General features: G+C 42.9%; 1 protein-coding gene across 5 annotated transcripts in view; it reads left to right on the top strand.

The window, feature by feature from the left end:
- Positions 1-20,916, top strand: part of TNS3 (tensin 3) — a 776,331-nt gene that overhangs the window by 337,855 nt on the left and 417,560 nt on the right. For all 5 annotated transcript variants that reach the window (XM_033930434.1, XM_033930433.1, XM_033930436.1 and 2 more), the window contains one exon: positions 7,507-7,629. In XM_033930434.1, coding sequence (XP_033786325.1) covers positions 7,507-7,629 — 123 coding nt within the window. The remainder of the gene's footprint in view (positions 1-7,506; positions 7,630-20,916) is intronic.

The raw sequence follows: 20,916 nt of genomic DNA, 5'->3' as shown, positions 1-20,916 counted from the left end.
TTCCACCATGTTTCCGTGATCCCTATGATGTCTAGTCTCTCATTATTGGCCATGACTTCTAGTTCCCCCATTTTGTTCCTTAGGCTCCTTGCATTAGTATACATGCAGTTCAACTCCCGGCTTTTTCCCTTCCTTTCTATTTTCCCTTGCATTCCATTCTTCATTTTGTCCCCTTCCTGACCTGCCAACTCCTGAGTATTGTCTCTTTTGTCCTCTCTTTGTGGTAGATTCCTATTGCCTTCCCCTTGTGGCGTGTTCCTATTGTCCTCCTCTTGTTCCTTCTCATCATCCAGTCCCATTTTGACTTCCCCTTTCAGCATGCTCATCCTTTCCCCCTCTCGCTTCATCTGACTCCCTTGTTTGTTCATAGTCTGTTGCTTGCTACTTGTGTCTTCCCCGTAATCTTTCCCCTCAGTACCCTCACTGGATACTGTTTCCCGAACCGTCGATACCAGGTCGACTGTCGGCTTTCCCCTTTTACTTAGTTTAAAGCTTGCTCTATCGCTCTTCTGACGTTATTTGCTAGTTGTCTAGTTCCAGCCTTGCTCAGGTGTAGACCATCCTTCTTGAAAAGCTTGTTCTTTCCCCAGAACGTTGTCCAGTTCCTCACGAAGAGAAATCCTTCTTCCTCACACCATCTTCTCATCCATGCGTTAATTGATTGTAGCTCCGTCTGCCTCTTCGTTTCTGCCCTCGGTACTGGCAGGATCTCTGAGAAGGCTATCCTCTGGGTCCTCATCTTCAGTTTCCTTCCTAAGATCTTGAATTGTTCAGTCAGTGCATTCTTGCTGTAGTCCCTCCTGGTGACATCGTTCGTCCCGACGTGGACTATCACTGCTGTCTCTTCCGTCTCTGCTCCTTCCAGGATTCTCTCAATCTTGTCAACGATGTCCTTTGTTCTCGCTCCTGGGAGACAGGTCACCCTCATACAACAGGATAACTAGTTAGTAAGAAAGTGTTATTTAATGCAAAGCCCATTGGACAATGGTGATACCCAGGGACTCCTAGGGAAGCCCCCACCATCATTCTAGTGGGATTTTTATTTTCCTTTGTTGTTTTTTTTTTGGGGGGGGGGGGGCGATTATTACTGAATATATCTTTACTCACCGTGCAATTAAGTTCTGGAATTCATTGTCAGAGTATGAGATAAAACAAGGGTGACTAATAAATATCCAATAGGTCAGGGATAGGCAATTCTGGTCCTCGAGAGCCAGAGCCAGGTCAGGTTTTCAGGATATCCACAATGAATATATATGAGATGGATTTGCATGCACTGCCTCCTTGAGATGCAAATCTATCTCATGCATATTTATTGTGGATATTCTGAAAACCTGACCTGGCTCCAGCTCTCGAGGACCGGAATTGCCTACCCCTGAAATAGGTGAAAGTGGGAATAAATAATATAAACTAGTAACATTTACTCCACTTCAGTAGTTGACGGGTCAAATCTAACGGAAGAAAAAGCCTCAGGCCTATCTGGCAGAGCTTAAAGCTCAAACCACCTCCGCTCATATCATTGGCTCAAAAAACTTGCATTTAGAATGACCCTATGCCACTAAGATTCTTAATAGGAAATTGAGATTTAAATAAGGGCGAGCAACCTTGGTCCTTCAGGGCTATAGTCCAGTTGGATTTTCAGGATATCCCCAATGAACTATTTTCATACACTGTCTCCATCGTATGCAAATACGTATATCTCATGCATATTTATTGGGGAACTTCTAGGTTGCTGCCTTCAAGGACCAAGGTTGGCCACCCCTGTGGTAAAAGTAGTTAGCAGGGTTTAAAAAAAGGTTTTAGAGCTGTTTCTAAAATTAACGATCATAAATCGTGTGAAAATCTCTTGCTTATTTCTAAAATAAGTGGCAGAACATTTGTTTTACTATTTTGGGATTTACACCAGGGTTTACTTGGTATAAATGGTCACACTTAAATTTAGGCGTGGCTTCCAGCACCAAGTACTATTCTGTAAACAGCACTTAACTTTGAGGATTTTTTTTTTATAAGGTGCCGATTTATCAGCTCCATTTATAGAATTCAGTCCTATATAAGTTCTGCTTGTTTGACCAAAACCAGTTGTTCTGATAGGGATGGATGTCGGCACTCATTGGTCAGTGTCATGGCCCCCTGTAGGAGGATACGTGTTGGCTGCAGGGCCGGATTTTCCATAAAGGCTAACTAGGCTTCAGCCTAGGGCCTCAAGATCCGTGTCACATTTTTTATACCAATAACAACATGTTTCATTTAACATATTGATATATATCACAGTAATGATGTATTTTATTATCTCTCATGTAATTTACAAACTTAAAAATGGGAGGTGAAAGGGAAGTGGAATAGCCTAGGGCCTCTTTTCATCTAAATCTGGCCCTGGTTGGCTGTCCTTCAGTTCTTTAGGATTCAAAATGGGCTTGACTTAAAAATTAGTGAAGACTACTGGATTAAGACATAGTAATGGTACAACACTTCAGAGATACAGGAGCATGCAATAAATATCTGATGTGCCATACTGAGTCAGACCATAAGGCCCCGCATCCTGTCTCTGCCAGTGGCCAAAGCAAACTCAGTCAAAAAGTAGAAAACGGGAAAACAGTACTGAAAAGTTTCAAAGCAGGGAGTGAAAGGTTCAGTATACAGTACTCCCCCGATATTCGCGGTGGTTCCGTTCTAGGAACCCCCGCGAATGCAGAAAAACCGTGAATATGTTTTTTAGCGTGGGAGATAGGAGAGGGCACCCGGAGAGGCAGGAGAGAGCAACCGGAACGTCGGTGAGTAAAGGAAATCACTCGCGGTATGCTCCGCCCACCTCTTCCTGCACTAAAGTCAGGCCTCACCAATCAGAAGCTGCTTTGACACGCAGCTCCTGATTGGTGAGGCCCGACTTTAGTGCAGGAAGAGGCGGGCGGACCATACCGCGAATGATTTCCTTCACTTGCTGGCGCTCCGGCTGTTCTCTCCTGCCGCTAACGGCTGTCCTCTCCTGCCCGGTCATTTGTGGTCAGAAAATCCACAAATGACCGGGACAGCGAACAGCGAACCGCGAATGACTGGGGGAACACTGTATATTATAACAACACATCCTATATTAAATGTGAAAGAGCACTTTTTTCACTTTTAATATCACTTTCAGAGATTGAGAATTTTACAGCGTGTTTTTCACTTTGAATATAGAAAAAGCTAAAAAATGTGGAGGATTTCACAATGATTGGGTGGTGAGGTGGCTGGGGGATTTTTTTCCCCTCTTAGGGCTCCTTTTACTAAGGTGCGCTAGGGCTTTAACGCGCGGAATAGCGCGCGCTACATTGCTGCGCGCACTAGACCTTAACGCCAGCGCGCGGTGTAGCACGCAGTAATTTTCTGTGTGCGCTAAAAACACTAGCGCACCTTAGTAAAAGGAGCCCTTAGTACCCCTCCATGTCTCTGAGCCTGTCCTACCATATGTAAAAGTGGCCAAAAGCAAGGCAGAAGTATTTGGTAAGATCCCAAAGTAGATTTTTGCTTATACCTTGAGATAAGCAGTGGCTTTCCTGTCTCTGCATGGCTGAGAATGGTTTATGAGTGTTTCTTCAAGGAATTGTCTAAACTACTGTAGCTATGCCTGCTGCCTTGACCACATCCTCTAGCAACAAATGCAATAGTTCCATCATTTTACTGAGTGAAAAAAAAATACTTATACTTTCTTCTGATTTGTTTTAAATCTGATACCTATTAGTTTTATGTAATATCCCCTGGTATTAGTATTTCTTCATATTCCCTTTTAACTGTCTTGTCTCTAAGATGAAGCCCCTAACTATTTTGGCCTTTATCAATTTAGCTGCCCTTTTTTATTCATTTTCTATACGTTTATATTGATAGAGGCGACCAAAACTGTTTTATTCTCCATTCCTTTCCGAATAATTCATAATATTTTATTGACCACTTCTTCTCACCGAACTAAGGATGTCGGTGTATTTTCCAAAATGACCAAATTCCTTTTCCTGGATGGTGACCGAGCCCTGAAGGAAATGCTGGGTGAAATAGGCTAATGCTGACTAGAAATTACACTGCGTGTGTTGCCACCTATAGCAGACAAATGTTTTGCCCTGTATATGCTGTGAGCAGTGCTGGATTTTGTTACCATTATATAAACTGAGATGTCTTGGCTTTGCCTCAAGCGAACTTGGGTGAATTTATCATCTAAAAATTGCCATTCCCCAATTTGGCTGAAAGTATGGCCCTCCATGATGTGCATACTTTTAGCTTGACTGCAAGGAGGTTTTCCCAGAGGCATGTGTAGGCCAGAAGGAAAAACAGTGCATATATAGTGTATTTTCAAATATAAGTTCATTATTTTCAATTGAAATTTCACCTGCACGTAAAATAGATGCAAAGTTAGAAACATAGAAACATAGAAAGATGACGGCAGAAAAGGGCTACAGCCCATCAAGTCTGCCCACTCTTCTGTCCCACCCCATCAAGTCTGAGTGCTAATGACCCAGTTCCTTAGCTCGACCCCCGTAGGGATCCCACGTGGATGTCCCATTTATTTTTAAAGTCGAGTACACTGGTGGCCTTGACCACTTGCACCGGAAGTTTGTTCCAGTGATCTACTACCCTTTCTGTAAAGAAATACTTCCTGGTGTCACCATTAAATTTCCCTCCTCTGAGTTTGAACGGGTGCCCCCTTGTGACCGAGGGTCCCTTGGGGAAGAATATATCGCTTTCCGCCTCGACACGACCTGTGATGTACTTAAACGTCTCAATCATGTCTCCCCTTTCTCTACGCTCCTCAAGAGTGTAGAGATGCAGTTTGTCCAGTCTTTCCTCGTATGGGAGACTCTTGAGTCCGGAGACCATTCTAGTGGCCATTCGTTGGACTGACTCAGCTCAAAGCACATCTTTTTGGTAGTGTGGTCTCCAAAATTGCACACAGTATTCCAGGTGAGGTCTCACCATGGTTCTGTAGAGCGGCATTATGACTTCAGGTTGACGGCTGATGAAGCCTCTATTGATACATCCCAACATTTGCCTTGCCTTGGATGAGGCCTGCTCCACTTGTTTGGCAGCCTTCATGTCTGAACTGACGATCACACCCAAGTCCCGTTCTTCTGAAGTCCTAGCTAGTGTTTCTCCATTCAAGGTGTAAGTTTTGCATGGATTTCCGCAGCCGAGATGCATGACCTTACATTTCTTAGCGTTGAAGCCCAGCTGCCATGTCGAGGACCAGTTTTCCAACGTGATCAGATCCTGCGTCATACTATCCTTAAGATTGTTTTCACTTACTATATTACACAGTTTGGCGGCGTCGGCAAACAGTGTTACTTTACCCTGAAGCCCTTGGGTCAAGTCTCTTATGAATATGTTGAAAAGAGATGGTCCCAGGACCGAGCCCTGCGGCACTCCGCTAGTTACCTCCAATGTCTCAGAGAGGGTGCCGTTGACCACCATCCTCTGAAGTCATCCACTCAGCCAATCATTGACCCATGCAGTTAGCTTCTCGCCTAGATCCATCGACTTCATCTTGTTTAATAGTCTGCGGTGCGGGACACTGTCAAACGCTTTGCTGAAATCCAAGTACACTATGTCCAGAGACTCTCCCAGGTCCAGCTTTCCCGTCACCCAATCGAAGAAGCTGATAAGATTGGATTGGCATGACCTACCCCTAGTGAATCCATGTTGACGGGGATCCCTTAGGTCTCCCTCATCCAAAATCGTGTCTAATTTTCCTTTAAGTAGAGTTTCCATGAGTTTACACACAATTGATGTGAGACTCACTGTTCGGTAGTTCGCAGTCTCTGCTCTGCATCCCTTTTTGTGCAGAGGAACGACGTTAGCTGTTTTCCAGTCCAGGGGGACTCTCCCCGTACTTAGGGAGAGATTGAAGAGCATGGCTAACGGTTTCGCTAGAACATCGCATAGCTCTCTGAGCACTCGTGGGTGTAAATTGTCCGGCCCCATGGCCTTGTTCACCTTGAGTCTTGACAGTTCTCTGTAAACATCAGCAGTTGTGAACTCAAAATTCTGAAATGGATCTTCCATGCTTTGCTTTGTTTCCAACCGAGGCCCGTTCCCTGGTGCCTCACAGGTAAAGACAGAGCAGAAGTATTCATTCAGCAGTTTAGCTTTATCTGAATCTGTTTCCACATAACTCCCTTCTGGCGTTCTAAGGCATACTATCCCATTTGTGTTCTTCTTCCTGTCGCTAATGTACCTGAAGAAGGATTTGTCCCCTTTCTTAATATTCTTCGCTAGAGTTTCTTCCATTCGAAGTTTGGCCTCCCTGACTGCTGTTTTGACCGCTGCAGACTTTGTCTTGTATTCAATGTTCGCTTCTTTCTCCCCGGTGCGCTTGTATGAGAGAAATGCTCTTTTCTTCTCCTTGACGCGGTATGAGACCTCATCAGTGAACCATTTGGGTCTCTTGTTTCTTTGTTGTTTATTTACCGATTTAATGTAGCGGATAGTTCATGGATAGTTTTCAAACAAAGTACAGTATATGGTTACTTTTCATTTGAAAACTGGGTGCATGAATGACTTGAAGACTTTCCCACTAGGTACATAGTCTGAAATTGTCCCTTAGTGGAAATTGGGTGCAGGGATGTCACCTGCCAGCATAGTCTGATATGTTTCGGTAACAGGTGAAAAGATAGCTTGAAAAATATGCCTGTTTCTATTCATTCAGTATAGCTAAATGAATATGACTGGAAAATGAAGTACATTTTCCATCTTCCCTTTCTTCCTCCTCATGACTCTGCTTGCCAGAGTTCTGTACTGGAATCTTCTAGAAATCAAACACTTCTAAAAACTGCACAGACCACTGCTGAAAGCGCCGTCACGTGAATCGGGCAACAGATTGTTTAACCAAGTATCAGTTTTATATTCTGTATATGTGAATAATTTCCAAGAAGATGCATTATAAAAATGCGCCTAAGAGATACTGTCAGAGCTGCCTGAACTTGGTGATTCACAGGTCGGCACCGACTCTCCTCTGTGGGTTCTTTTTGATCCTTTGTACACATGTGTGATTTTCCATTGTGAAATTGTTCCTGTTGAGCCTGACTCCTTTCTACCTTTTAAGTGCTTTCAGAGTCTTGGATTTCATGAGGTTTATTAGAGTATCAAACTCAAGAAATATGCTCACATATCCTTTATTAATATTTTTCATTTTTAACCCAGATCTATGAGGCCTTGTTTTAGCCTGCAGACTAATGGACTGCAGAAGTTCTCCAAAATGCTTTGATAAACACGTATGGTAGATAGCTGAGGTATGCTTTCTTTAAACCTATGCTTTTTGCCTTTGATCCTCAAAATAATATGCCCTATGTTCATTAAGCAATCTTCAGTTAGATTCCAGTCGTAAAATCTTGTCAACATTCTTCATGTCTTCTTTAATATACTGGTATCAGAAAATAAACAGTTCACTACAATTTTGAGCTGGATTCCTGCCCATGAAATTAAAGGGAGGAAATATGTCTGGTTTCCAGGAAAAAAAAAAATCAATGGACTCTTTTTTTTTTTGTGTTTCAGATTATGGATGTGGGTTGGCCTGACCTTCATGCCCCTCCTCTTGACAAGATGTGTACCATATGCAAGGCTATGGAGTCGTGGCTGAACAGTGACCCCCTGCATGTGGTTGTAATTCACTGTCGAGTGAGTAGTAGCTGTCTGCATGTTGCTTCTTTCATGTTTTCAAATGATGGGTTCTCTATGAAAGGATGTATAGGTTTGGATTTTATTACACATCTTTCCAAATTCAAACTGAAGGCAGGTTATGCACAGGTAAAAACATGACTTTCTACTGTAACTAAATCTCTTTGTAAAAGCCAGTTTGACATCTAGAATGGGTATCCAAAATCTGCCTAATGAAACTGATAGCTTCATCCTGGGGATTTCTAGATCTTTATACAAGGAACACATGTCCAAAGCAACCAAAATAATGATGCGTAAATCTTCCAAATAACTTGACAACTTTTTTAAAAAATGAGTAGCATTCTGTATGTATGAAGCAATCAACTCTACCTGAGGTTGCAAACTTTTATCAAATAACTTAGGTAGAGCTGAAGAACAGTGGACTTTTCTGAAGGAATTTTTTTTAATTGAAAATAAGTTTATTATGATCTCTGTTTTAAAAGCTTCTCCATGGGTAAAAAAAGTATGTTGGGGGTGTAGTTTGGGCAGGGGGGGCAAATGTTTACACTTGAATTTCCCATTTCACACGTGTATGGGGAACATTATCCCTGTTAGATTTTACTCTAACTCAGATTTTGAAAAAGTGCTCATTTCATCCAGGCATTTACACAAAGAATTAAGGGAATCGTTCTCCTTAATCTCCAGTGCTTATTTCTGCTACAAAATGAAACCAAATCAAAACTGCAGCCTCACTATTTAATTAGCAGAATTTATTCTTAGGGGTCCTGTTAGAAATGTGTGTTAGATTTACAGAAGTGTGTTTGATAGAATTCCAGTGTCCAACCCGCTTTCTAAAACCCAATATCTGTCTTATCATTGATTTATTTATTCAATTTTCTATACCATTCTCCTAGGGAAGCTCAGAACGCTTTACATGAATTTATTCCTCACCTGAGCACTGTGCATTGATGCTCCTTCTTGTCTAGTTTGTCTGTCTTGACTAGATTGTAAGCTTTTTTGAGCAGGGACTGTCTTTTCTATGTCTTGATTGTACAGCACTGTGTATATCTAGGAGCGCTATAGAAATAATTAGTAGTATTAATAGTAGTAGTTAGATTTTGCAATTTCTGTGCCTTAACACAATAAATTAATGCACGGTGAGTGCAAATTTAACATACTAACTCTTTGGGGTGTGCCTAGCAAGTCTTTTGAGGTGCTGTGTTAAAATATCCATTAATGTGTGGTACCCTGGTTGCAATTTGCACAGGTGCATTTAGCGCCTCCTATTGGCGCACACATTTTAATTTAATTTATTTATTTAAAAGTATTTATAGCCTGCCTATCCACAAATCTAAGCGGGGAACCAAGCCACATACAAAATAACAATAAATAATACATACAGTTAAAACACAACAAAACAAGAATAAAAAAAACATCATTGCAAAAAAATCTTTAAAAAAACCTTCCACACCCCTAAATAACCCAAAATGAGAGGCCCGAACTAAACAGAAAAAAAACAAAGAAAACTCCTCCCAAAGAACCCTCGCTTAAGCTGTCACAGAGCTCGCACCAAAAGAACACTCAATCACCGTTTTCAGGCCTTTCCTAAATTGCCAGAAAGTAGAAGGTTGACGTAAAGCCACCGGTAAGGCATTCCAAGACACCAGGCCCTGCAAAGAAAACATTGACTTATGATTCCCTAAAAGCTTAACAACCTCCAATGACAGAACTTCCAAACTTGAGCTATCTGACGAGCATAACTCACACGAGAGGCAATGCATGAAACACTCATTCAGCGGACAATTGTGCTGTAACACCTTAAACATCACACGCAAAACCTTGGAATTCAATCCGCATGCCTATTGGCAACCAATGAAGGTCTCGAAGGATCAGTGTGATGTGTTCAAGTTTTGAGACATGAGCAATAAGGTGAGCAGCAGCATTCTGCATCGCCTGCAACACACATTTAGGCAAATCCTAAATAAATAGAATTGCAGTAATCAAGCAACGGGGTTTTCGCCATCGAAACGACTGTTCTAAAATGATCATTTGAGAGATAGTCACACAATCTCTGCAGCGAATGCAACGTAAAGAACACACAGGGTATCACAGCCTTAATCTGGGGCCTAAATGACAACAAAGAATCAAAACACACTCGCCCCCGGTTCATAGACAGTAACGCGGAAAACAAAGGCGTGCGCCGAAGAAAAAGACTGTTTTTAGGGGCTGCGACGGGGGGTTTTGTTGGGGAGCCCCCCCCCACTTTACTTAATACAGATCGTGGCAGTGTTGTGGGGGGTTTGGGGGGTTGTAACCCCCCACATTTTAGTGAAAACGTAACTTTTTCCCTAAAAACAGGGAAAAAGTTAAGTTATCAGTAAAATGTGGGGGGTTACAGCCCCCCAAACCCTCCACAACGCCGCCACAACTGGGCACGATCTGTATAAAGTAAAGTGGAGGGGTTCCCCCCCACACTCCCCGTCGTAGCCCCTAAAAACAGTCTTTTTCTTCGGCGCACGCCTCCGCGCTGCGCTCAGTTGTCTGCTCGCGCCTTTGTCCCGGCGCGCTTTTGACCTGACACCCTCGCCCCCAGATACCTGCATTGCTGATGAACTGGAACAACCACACCTAATTGGTGCCGATAATTGGCAAATAACACCTGCTAATTGATGCTAATTGGCACTAATTAGAAGTTACCAACTATGTAGGTATTTACTATAAATTGGCGTACATCATTTTTAGTGTGCAAATCTCAAAAGGGGGCATGGCCAGGGGAGGAGGATGGTCAGATCGTGGGCATTCTTAAAAGTTAAGTGCACTGTTATGGAATACACCCGATCTGCACACAACTTTGGTGCAGTTATTTACGCCTGATTTTTTTCTTGGCATAAATGGGTACAGCTGCTAAGCGTGATATTATGTATATAGTGCTCCCCCACGAATTCGCGGTCAGCGGTTCGCAGTCCCGGTCTTTTGCGGTATTTTCCGACCACGAAGGGGAGGCAGGAGAGGGCAGCCGGAGTGTCGGCGAGTGAAGGAAATCACTCGCTGTATGCTCTGACCGCCTCTTCCTGTACTAAAGTCGGGCCTTACCAATCAGGAGCTGCGTGTCAAAGCAGCTCCTGATTGGTGAGGCCCGACTTTAGTACAGGAAGAGGCGGTCGGAGCATACAGCGAGTGATATCCTTCACTTGCCGGCGCTCCGGCTTCCCTCTCCTGCCTCTCCAGCTGCCATCTCCTGTCTCCCCTGCCTAAAAACCGTATCCGTGGTTTTTCAAAATTCGCGGGGGTTTCTGGAACGGAACCCCCGCAAATTTTGGAGGAGTACTGTAGTGGGAGTTTTTTTTACATAAGAACATAAGAATTGCCATACTGGGACAGACCGAAGGTCCATCAAGCCCAGCATCCTGATTTCAACAGTGGCCAACCCAGGCCCCAAGTACTTGGCAAGATCCCAAGGAGAAAAACAGATTTTTTGCTGCTTATCCTAGGAATAAGCAATGGGCAGATTAGATGGGCCATTTGGCCTTTGTCTGCCGTTATGTTTCTAAAAAAAATAAAGTAAAATAATGGCCTGTAGACTTTTCTTTTAGGAAATTATCCAAGTCTTTTTTAAACTGCTATTCAGATCGGTGCCCTTTATAGAATTGGGGGGCAAATGAATAATGTGCTTTAGTAAAAGTACCTTTTGTAGGTTTGTAAAATGGGGCAGCCACAGGTGCTGACACTTCTATGTGGAAGCTGCCAGGTTCATTCATTTGTCCACGTGTGTTTTTCTAAAATGGCGTATTGTGTGCCAGCAAATACACATGCACTCCTGCAACTGTTTTAGGAAAAATTCTCAGTTCCAATTTCTGAATTCTATTTACAACGAGCCTTCACATATGTTTTTTTTTTTTTTTTAATTGACTGAAAGATTTCAGTACTTGTATGTAATTTGGAGAAACATGCAAGAGACAGTTAAATACCTCTGTGGTATAAATTTTCAGAAATCAGGCTCCTTTCAGATGAAAGTAAGGTAGGGAATGAAGGAAGCATACAATGAGGGTGAAAGAAGATAGATTTAGGAGTAATCTTATGGAAATATTTCTTTATGGGAAAGGTGGTTGATGTGAGGAACAGCCTTCTAGAGAAGAATTCAAGAAAGCATAGAATAAGCACAGAGGATCTCCGAGGGACAGGAAGGGATTGTAGAGCTTAATAGTTGATATGCCATATGGTCATCATTTTCTATTTTTATTTGTTTATTTTTATATCTCTTCCTCCCTAGAGAGCTCAGAACGGGTTACAGTTTAACATTCACCATGTTACAATATACCATTACATAGGGTTACAACCTCTTCAACCCTATGCCGCCGCTGTGGTGTAAACCAGTGTTTCTCAACCTTTTCAAGCCAAGTACCCCCTAAGCCTAACTATTTAGAGCACTGAAAGGCGAACATAGCACTATACATTTAACATACAATAGACAGTCCCTGCTCAGAAGAGCTAACAATCTAATTAGACAAACTGGACATCTCAGGGTTGGGGAGATTATGGTAGAGGAATTGATACAGTGGGTCTAGGTATCTGACAGCAGTGAGTGGGAGTTAAAAGTTGAAAACAGATTCAAAAAAGTGGGCTTTTAGCTTAGATTTGAATGCTGCTATGGATGGAGCATGACGTATTGATTCAGGCAGCCTGTTCTAGGCATACGGTGATGCAAGAAAGAAGGGACGGAGTCTGTAGTTGGCAGTGGAAGAGAAGGGTACAGATAAGAGGGGCTTGCCTGATGAACGGAGTTCACGGGGAGGAGCACAGAGGAAGATAAGTGAAAAGAGAGATTGGGGGGCTTCAGAGCGAATGCACTTGTAAGTCAGCAAGAGGAGTTTGAACTGTATTCGGAAATGGACGGGGAGCCAATGAAGTGACTTGAGGAGAGGGGTAATGTGAGAATAGCGGCTTTTACGGAATATGAGTCGTGCAGCAGAATTTTGAATGGATTGAAGAGGTGAGAGATGGGTGCGAGGGAGGCCTGAGAGAAGTACGTTGCAGTAGTCTAAGCGCGAGGTGATGAGAGTGTGGATAAGGGTTTTGGTAGTGTGTTCAGAGAGGAGAGGATGAATTTTGGTAATATAGAGAAAGAAGCGACAGGTTTAGGTGGTTTGTTGGATCTGAGCAGGAGAGTGAGGAGTCACAGATCACCCCAAGGTGGCGAGCTGATGAGACAGGGAGGAGGATAGTGTTATCCACAGAAATAGAGAACGGTGAGAGGGGGAAGGTGAGTTTAGATGGAATGATAAGGAGTTCAGTTTTAGCCATATTCAGTTTGAGAAGGCGGTGAGACATCCAAGCGGCAATGTCGGACAGGCAGGCTGAGATTTGGGCCTGAACTCCTGTAGAGATATCTGGTGTGGAGAGGTAAATACCAACCGAGTACCCCCACCCAAATTCTGCCCCTGACACCACCCCCATAATAATAATACTAATTGTAATGCAATTTATTCCATCCATTTTTCATATACACATAATATAATCTTATTAATACATAATGGTAACCACAAAATAAAAAAAAACACAAAGCACACTGTACGCAGAGAAGATGTTATCATTTATATTGGGGGTTTTTTAAAAAGATGTCAAGGCAGATGACTTTAAAATATGCAATTTCACCTCAGTAATAACTATAGAAAAATAGACAAATATAGAGCAAAATATAGATAACAGATATAAATTCTCAAAACTGACACATTTTGATCACTAAATTGAAAATAAAATCATTTTTCCTACCTTTGGTGTCTGGTGATTTCATGAGTCTCTGGTTGCATCCAATATTTCTTTCTTTCTTTCATTTCTTTCTGTACTCAGGCCCACTTGTCCCTTTCTATTCTCTCCCTCCTTCCTATGTCCTAAGTTAGTATCCTCTTCCTCCCTCCCTCCCTCCCTCCCTCCCATGAAGCCGCACCAAAGCCTGCCTGCCCCCCAAGCTGACCTACCACCACCCGCCACCCACCCGCTCCATTTAATTACATTCTGCCCTCCCCTGAAGCCACACCGAAGCCTGCCTGACCCCAAGCTGACCTGCCGATGATTCCTCCTCCCCCCCGGTCCTCCACTGCTTGCCGCCCGCTACATTTAATTACAGCCCCGCTGGTGCCACAACTACAGGAAGAGAAGGGAAGGGAAAGGCCATGCGCTTGCAGCGATTGCACACTGCCAGCCCACAAGCCTTCCCCCCGACATCAATTCTGGTGTCGGACAAAAGACCTGGGGAGCGGCAGTGAGCGGCGGCAATGAGCAGATAAAATTCGCTCGCCAGGGTCTCCTGCCCATTTGATGTTTTCTTCTTTCTCTGTGTTCAACATCCATTTTCCATCTCTGTACCTTCCCTTCCACTGCCATATTCAAAATTTCTGTTTCTTTCCCACTGTCTACCATCTCTCTCTCTCTCTCCCTGCTTTCTGCCCTGGGTCAAACCTCTCTGTTCCCCTCTGTGCAACATCTCTTCCTTCCTCCCCTCCATTATCATGTGCAACATTTCTTTCTCTCTCCCCATGCACCATCTCTCCCTGCCCTCTACCCTATGTCCAACATTTTTTCTATGTATTAAACTATGTAATTATTAACCAGAAAGTGAAGAGAAATCTGATCCTATGTATGATTGTGTAGTTTTAATTGTTCCTATTGCTCTTTGCCAATAGCAATTACATACTTATCAAGGTTAAACACATAAAAACAGCCAGATTGAACATAAATCTGCTTTTAGTCTTGGCTCTGAAGATCTGATGTGCAGTTAAGCAGGCACAGATCCAAAAATGGGAGCTTCCCATGGAGACATGCTTCTTCCAGATTTAATGCATGAGGCGGATAAGCTCTATCCGGAGGGTCTCTGTGTGGGGTGAGATATACTTACATTTCCTGTATTACAAGTCACAAGCCTGTTGGGAGAACTCTGATTTACCATATTTGTTGATTCCCCACATTTTTCAAATAATCCTTTTCTCTTTTACTGTTAGTTTTGCTTTAATTATGTTTCATTCTGAAATTTGTTTTTTTTTTTCCAGTGCCAAATGAGATGTATTTCCTGTAATAAAACCTGAACTCAGTGATGTGCTTCCAGATTTTTTTTTTAAATCCGTCATCAAGTTTGCTTCACTAGGTGAAACACTAGAATAATTTAACAAGGAGCTTTATCCATCATATCTTTGACTATGCAATTGATATCTGCCATAGTATTTTTAAAATTTCATTTTTACCGATTTAGAACACATATCGAGAATTCCTGAGAGTAAGAAAAACACCTTGCTTATTAATCCTCGAAGAGATATTTCCTTATTAACCTGCTAGATCCATTTAGACCCATGGGTTATGTCCCCCTATCAGCAGATTGAGGTAGAGACATGAAGGTTCTGGTAACATCATCAGTGTCAAAGCAAAAACCAGGAGAAAAACCTCCACACACACAATCAGAACCAACAGACAACAGTGAACATAAGAGCATAAGAAATGCCTTCACCGGATCAGACCGAGGTCCATCTTGTCCGGGGATACGCGCACGCGGTGGCCCATTTTAAGTACACCTTTTTGGAGACCCGGATTTCCCGTATCCCTCAATATGATTTTCAAGAAGATGTGCATCCAAGTTGCGCTTGAAACTTGGAACAGTAGTCTCCGCCACAACCTCCTCCGGGAGAGCATTCCAAGCGCCAACCACTCGCTGTGTGAAACAGAACTTCCTAACATTTGTCCTAAACCTGCTGCCACTCAGTTTCAGGCTATGACCCCATGTCCGTGTCACCTCCGATAATGTTAGTAATGCTGTTTCCTGGTCTATTTTATCAAATCCTTTTAATATTTTAAAAAGTCTCTATCAAATCCCCTCTCAATCTTCTCTTCTCGAGGGTGAATAGTTCCAGTTTTCTGAGGCGTTCTTTGTAGCTCAAATTCTCCATGCCTTTGACTAGTTTCGTGGCTCGCCTCTGCACCCTCTCCAGCAGAGTTATATCCTTCTTAAGGTATGGAGACCAGTGTTGGACACAGTATTCCAAGTGAGGTCTGACCATTGCTCTGTAAAGTGGCATTATGACCTCTTCCGATCTACTCGTGATCCCCTTCTTAATCATGCCCAACATCCTGTTTGCTTTCTTCGCCGCCGCTACACATTGAGCCGAAGGCTTTAGGGTTCTGTCTATCAGGTTTGAGAACGATGGTGTGCAATTTAATTCAACAAATCATAGTCTGTGTGGTATTTGGCGTATGCAGTGAGCTTCTGTACTTCTACATTTTATTTCCCATGTTACTTTGAATCATCAGTTTCTTAATTATATGAGAAATTGTGATCGTGAGTTAAAAAGGCCCCTGAAGCAGGCCGTATTGGCCGAAACATGTGCGTGTCGAGCCACCGCACAAGACTATGATTTGTTGAATAAAATTGCACTCCATCGTTCTCGGACATCATCAGTGTAACAGGTGAGGCAAATGACAACAACAAGAAAAAAAGGAAAAGCTCCTATAAAGGTATGAAACATGTCAACAAAAAGTAGGGGTGGACCAATATCAAAGGCAGAAATCCATATCAAGGAGTCTTTAATAAAATTATGTAAATAGAAGCAATGTCTACCACAGGATATAAATTACAGCACACAAATACAAATTAGAGGCTGACTGAATTTCGGTTGTGCTGCCGAAACAGGTCCAAAATCATTTTTCTGCCTGGTTTTGGTTAAAAGACTGTGGCCATGGTTTTGGTTTCAGCTGAAACTCACCGTGTGTTTTTGGTGGAAGCCAAAAATTTGTGCTTTGTTCTGCTTGTCTCCCTTCCCCTCCCCTCTCAACAGGAATTGCCTCTCCCCCCTGCCCACCTGTAGGTTCTCCCTTATAATTACTTTGGGGGGGGGGTTCTGGGGGTGGTGGTGGCAGGAGGGAGTGGGCATCCCTCCTGCTGATTTTAGGGGTACTTGTTGGGGCAGCCAGCTCAGCTGGTCACGGCTGCAACTTCGGGGAGGCCTGCCGGCTTAGCTGATCAGGGATTCCCTTGCGTTCAGCTGATAGCAAGGGATCCCTTGATCAGGCAGGTGCGATTCTTTAAGCGGTGCCGGTGACATGTATGCCAGTTAGAGATGATGGGGGTAAGTCATCTATTTTTTTAAGACAGATGCGATTCTGTATAGGATGCTGGTATGCGATTCTCAGCCACTTCTTAGGCGAACACTGAGACTGGTATCCTATACAGAATCAGCCCCTTTGTTTGTTTATTTATTTATTTATTTATTTTTTTAAAGTGTGTTGGGATCTCTGCACGTCTTATAAGAATTTTAAAATACCCTTTTAGTGCTGGCGGTGTGTTTGAAAGGGGCAAGCTATTTGTAATTTTGGAATGCAGCCATAGTTTTAAAGAATAATGCTTAATGTAATAATTTGGTTTTGATCGAAAACCACAAAATGATTGTATCCGTTTAATTCAAACTTTTCTGTCTTTCCAAATAAAATATCAGCATTTATGAGACAAATATTGAAAGCAATTTATGCTGTTAACTTTGGGGTTAACCACATCAAATGCTGACCTCTAAATTTTGACCCCCATTTACTGTACAATTTTTGGCTGGATATTGCCATGTAGTAAAGTTCTATTGTTAAGTCTGGGAAAGACTGGAGGTGTTATTATTTAATATTTACCTAAGATCATTAGGAGTTTACTTAACTACCTTAGGTCAATGTGTATTGTCTTATGCAGATGTCATCTTTTTTACTTTATACAGCATTGGACTCTTAGGGCTCCTTTTACTAAGGTGCGCTAATGGTTTTAGCTAACACCTCCATAGAGCTTGCATTAGTATTTTACGTTTAGCATGGGATTTGCACGCTCTAATCTTCAGTGCACGCTAAAAACGCTAGCGCACCTTAGTAAAAGGAACCCATAGTATAATGTTATTGATTCTCTTTTGAAGGCCATTGGTATAGTACAGGGGTAAGCAATTCCGGTCCTCGAGAGCCGGAGCCAGGCCAGGTTTTCAGGATTTCCACAATGAATATGTACGAGATGGATTAGCATGCATTGCCTCCTTGAGATGCAAATCTATCTCATGCATATTTATTGTCGATATCCTGAAAACCTGACCTGGCTCCGGCTCTCGAGGACCGGAATTGCCTACCCCTGGTATAGTAGATACTTGGGCTAAAGATAATTTCCTCAAACTAAATAAGCAAAAAAACAAACAAACAACTAAAATCATCTGGTTTGGTGATTATGATTACATCCCTTGGAAATGTTTCCAACTTCTAACTGGAGAAACCCTTCAAACTGAAAAATAAATTCAAAGTCTTAAGTGTTAAACTAGACTCGGGATTAACTATGAAGAATCAAGTAAATTTTCTTGTTAGAAAGGTATTCCACAAATTACATCAGCTATGCAGTATTAAACTATCTTTAGACCACAATAGCTATCGTACCATAGCTCAGGCTATATTGTTACCTTAAATCAGGGGTAGGGAACTCCGGTCCTCGAGAGCCGTATTCCAGTCGGGTTTTCAGGATTTCCCCATTGAATATGCATTGGAAGCAGTGCATGCAGATAGATCTCATGCATATTCATTGGGGAAATCCTGAAAACCTGACTAGAATACGGAGTTCCCTACCCCTGCCTTAAATTGATTACTGCAGCTCGGTATGTGAGAGTATCAGAAAGAAACTTCAGAATCAAATTCAGCTCCTATAAAATAAGGCAGCCAGACAGATTAGGGGGTAAATAGATTTGACAGGATAACTCCTGCATTCCATGTTCTGCATTGGCTACCAGTTCAATATAGGACCAGATTTAAATTTACTTGTATTATTTTCAAGGCACTGGCTGGCCAATGTCCGTCATCATCATCATCCAACATGACCACCCCCTCACCCTCACACACACTATGCCACTGGGTTCAAACCCACGCTGCTCCTTGTGACCCTGGGCAAGTCACTTGATCCCCCCCCATTGCCCCAGGTACATTAGATAGAGGGCTCCATTTACTAAGCTGCGTTAGCATTTTTAGCGCCCGCTAAACTCACGCTACGTGGCTAGAACTAACGCCAGCTCGATGCTGGCGTTAGCATCTAGCACGCTGGGCAATTTAGTGCGCGCTATTCCACGCATTATTGCCCTAACGTGGCTTAGTAAAAGGAGTCCAGAGTGTGAGCCCGCCGGGACAGATAGAGAAAAATGCTTGAGTACCTGAATGTAAACCACTTAGGCTATAAGTGGTATATAAATACTAAAAAATAAATCAATAAAATAAAATCATTAAGTGAACACTGTCATTTAGTTCAAAGCACAGACTCCATGAGACTCAATAAAGAGCAAGGTCTTATTATATCCAACTTAAAAAAAATATCAAATATCAAAAGCATCATGAGAGTACCTTTGATTATCTGGAAACTAAAATCTAGAATGACCTACCGGCTAAAATTAGATTTATTTAAAAATTTATACACTGCATATTAACTATGCGGTTTACAAATTGCATACAAATCAACTTAAGCTCCATATACAGACGATAGCAGATCAGTTTCATTAACACAGGAAGGCATTGACAGTCATTTTTAACATATTCTTAAAATTCATCTTCCCAGCATAATATCATAGACTTTCAGGAAGGTATTAGTAAACACAGGAAGGCATTAACAAATAATTATGTTTTCAGCATTTTCTTGAAATTTATCCTCCCAGCACAATTTTGCAAAATACCAGGCAGCGCATTCCAGTGCTTGGCGCCTGCCACAGACAACATTGTTGCCCCGATCCTAACATGAAAGATTGACATCTTACCTAGAGAATGAAACGAGGAAAAAATCTGTCCCCGTCACTGCACTGTCCCCGGCCCACCATCCTCTGCACCGCCCTGTCACCGCCGTTCCCTTCACTGCCCCGTCACCGTCATTGCCATCCCTTTCACCGCCACAGCCATCCCATTCACCACCCTGTCACCATCCCCGCAGCATCCATATAAGCCTCAGTACTGCTAAACACCATGAAGACAGAAGAGAGTCCTGTCACTACTACTACTGCATTGAGAATCTGTTTCAGTGCCTCTGCCCTGTAGTAAAAACAGAACATAAAATAACTCAATTGACTTGTCCTCCCTTGCAATGACGTGTCCCCCATGTTCACCTCTAGCTTGAATCAGGTCAATTGTGCACACTAAAAATGCAGGAGGATCTGGAACGTGAGTGCAGGCAGGCAGTGATACAAAAACAGCAGACACCTGACCGATTGCAGCGTTTCGCCATCTCCCTCCCTCCACCTCACTTTAGATGTAGAGTATGCTGGCTTTCTTTTTCGCCCAGTCGCACACGCCACTGCTCATTTGTTCAATATTCTCCTCTGACGCAACCGGAAACAGGAAGTTGCAAGAGAGGAGAAGATTGAACAACTCGAGCGTGCGGCTGGGCGAAAAGGAAAGCAGGCATACTCTACATCAGTGTTTTTCAACCTTTTTACACCCGTGGACCGGCAGAAAAAAGAATTATTTTGTGGACCGGCAAACTACTAGGACTAAAATTTTAAAACCCTGTTTCCTCCCCATCTCCGCAAGCTCAGTCACCTCAGTAACTATAGAAAAATAGACAAATATAGTGCAAAATATAGACAGCAGATATAAATTCTCAAAACTGACACATTTTGATCACTAAATTGAAAATAAAATCATTTTTCCTACCTTTGCTGTCTGGTGATTGATTTCATGAGTCTCTGGTTGCATTTCCTTCTGTCTGTGTATCCTTTCTTTCTTTCTGCACTCAGGCCCAAAAATTGTCCGTTTCTATTCCCTCCCTCTTTCCTTCCTAGGTCCTTAGTGCCCCCGGTGCCTCCTTCCCATGTCTTTAGTGCCCCCAGTGCCTCCTTCCCATGTCCTTAGTGCCCCTTCCTGTCTTTAGTGCCCCCAGTGCCTCCTTCCCATGTCTTTAGTGCCCCAGTGCCTCCTTCCCATGTCTTTAGTGCCCCAGTACCTCCTTCCCATGTCTTTAGTGCCCCTAGTGCCTCCTTCCTATGTCCCTCTCACTGCCTTCCACATTTTGTCCCACCCCCACCCCCGAAGCCTGCCTGCCTGTCTACCTTTCTCCCTCCCTAGCCAAAACAGCCTGCTGCCTCCCTGCCGCTCAAAAAAAAAAAAGTCTCCCTCCTTTTCCCCTTCTCTTACCGCCATGCTGCAGTTGCTAAAGCCGGAAGTCTTCTTTCCGATTCAATTCTGAAGTCAGAGAGGACGTTCTGGGCCAGCCAGGCAGCGATTGGCTGGCCCAGAACGTCCTCTCCGATGTCAGAATTGACGTCGGAAAGACTTCCTGTCGGCTTTGCA

Source organism: Geotrypetes seraphini, chromosome 2, assembly GCF_902459505.1.
Source record: "Geotrypetes seraphini chromosome 2, aGeoSer1.1, whole genome shotgun sequence".
Lineage (NCBI taxonomy): Eukaryota > Metazoa > Chordata > Amphibia > Gymnophiona > Dermophiidae > Geotrypetes > Geotrypetes seraphini.
The sequence above is the reverse complement of the archived record's forward strand: the minus strand, read 5'-3'. Positions and strand labels throughout refer to the sequence as shown.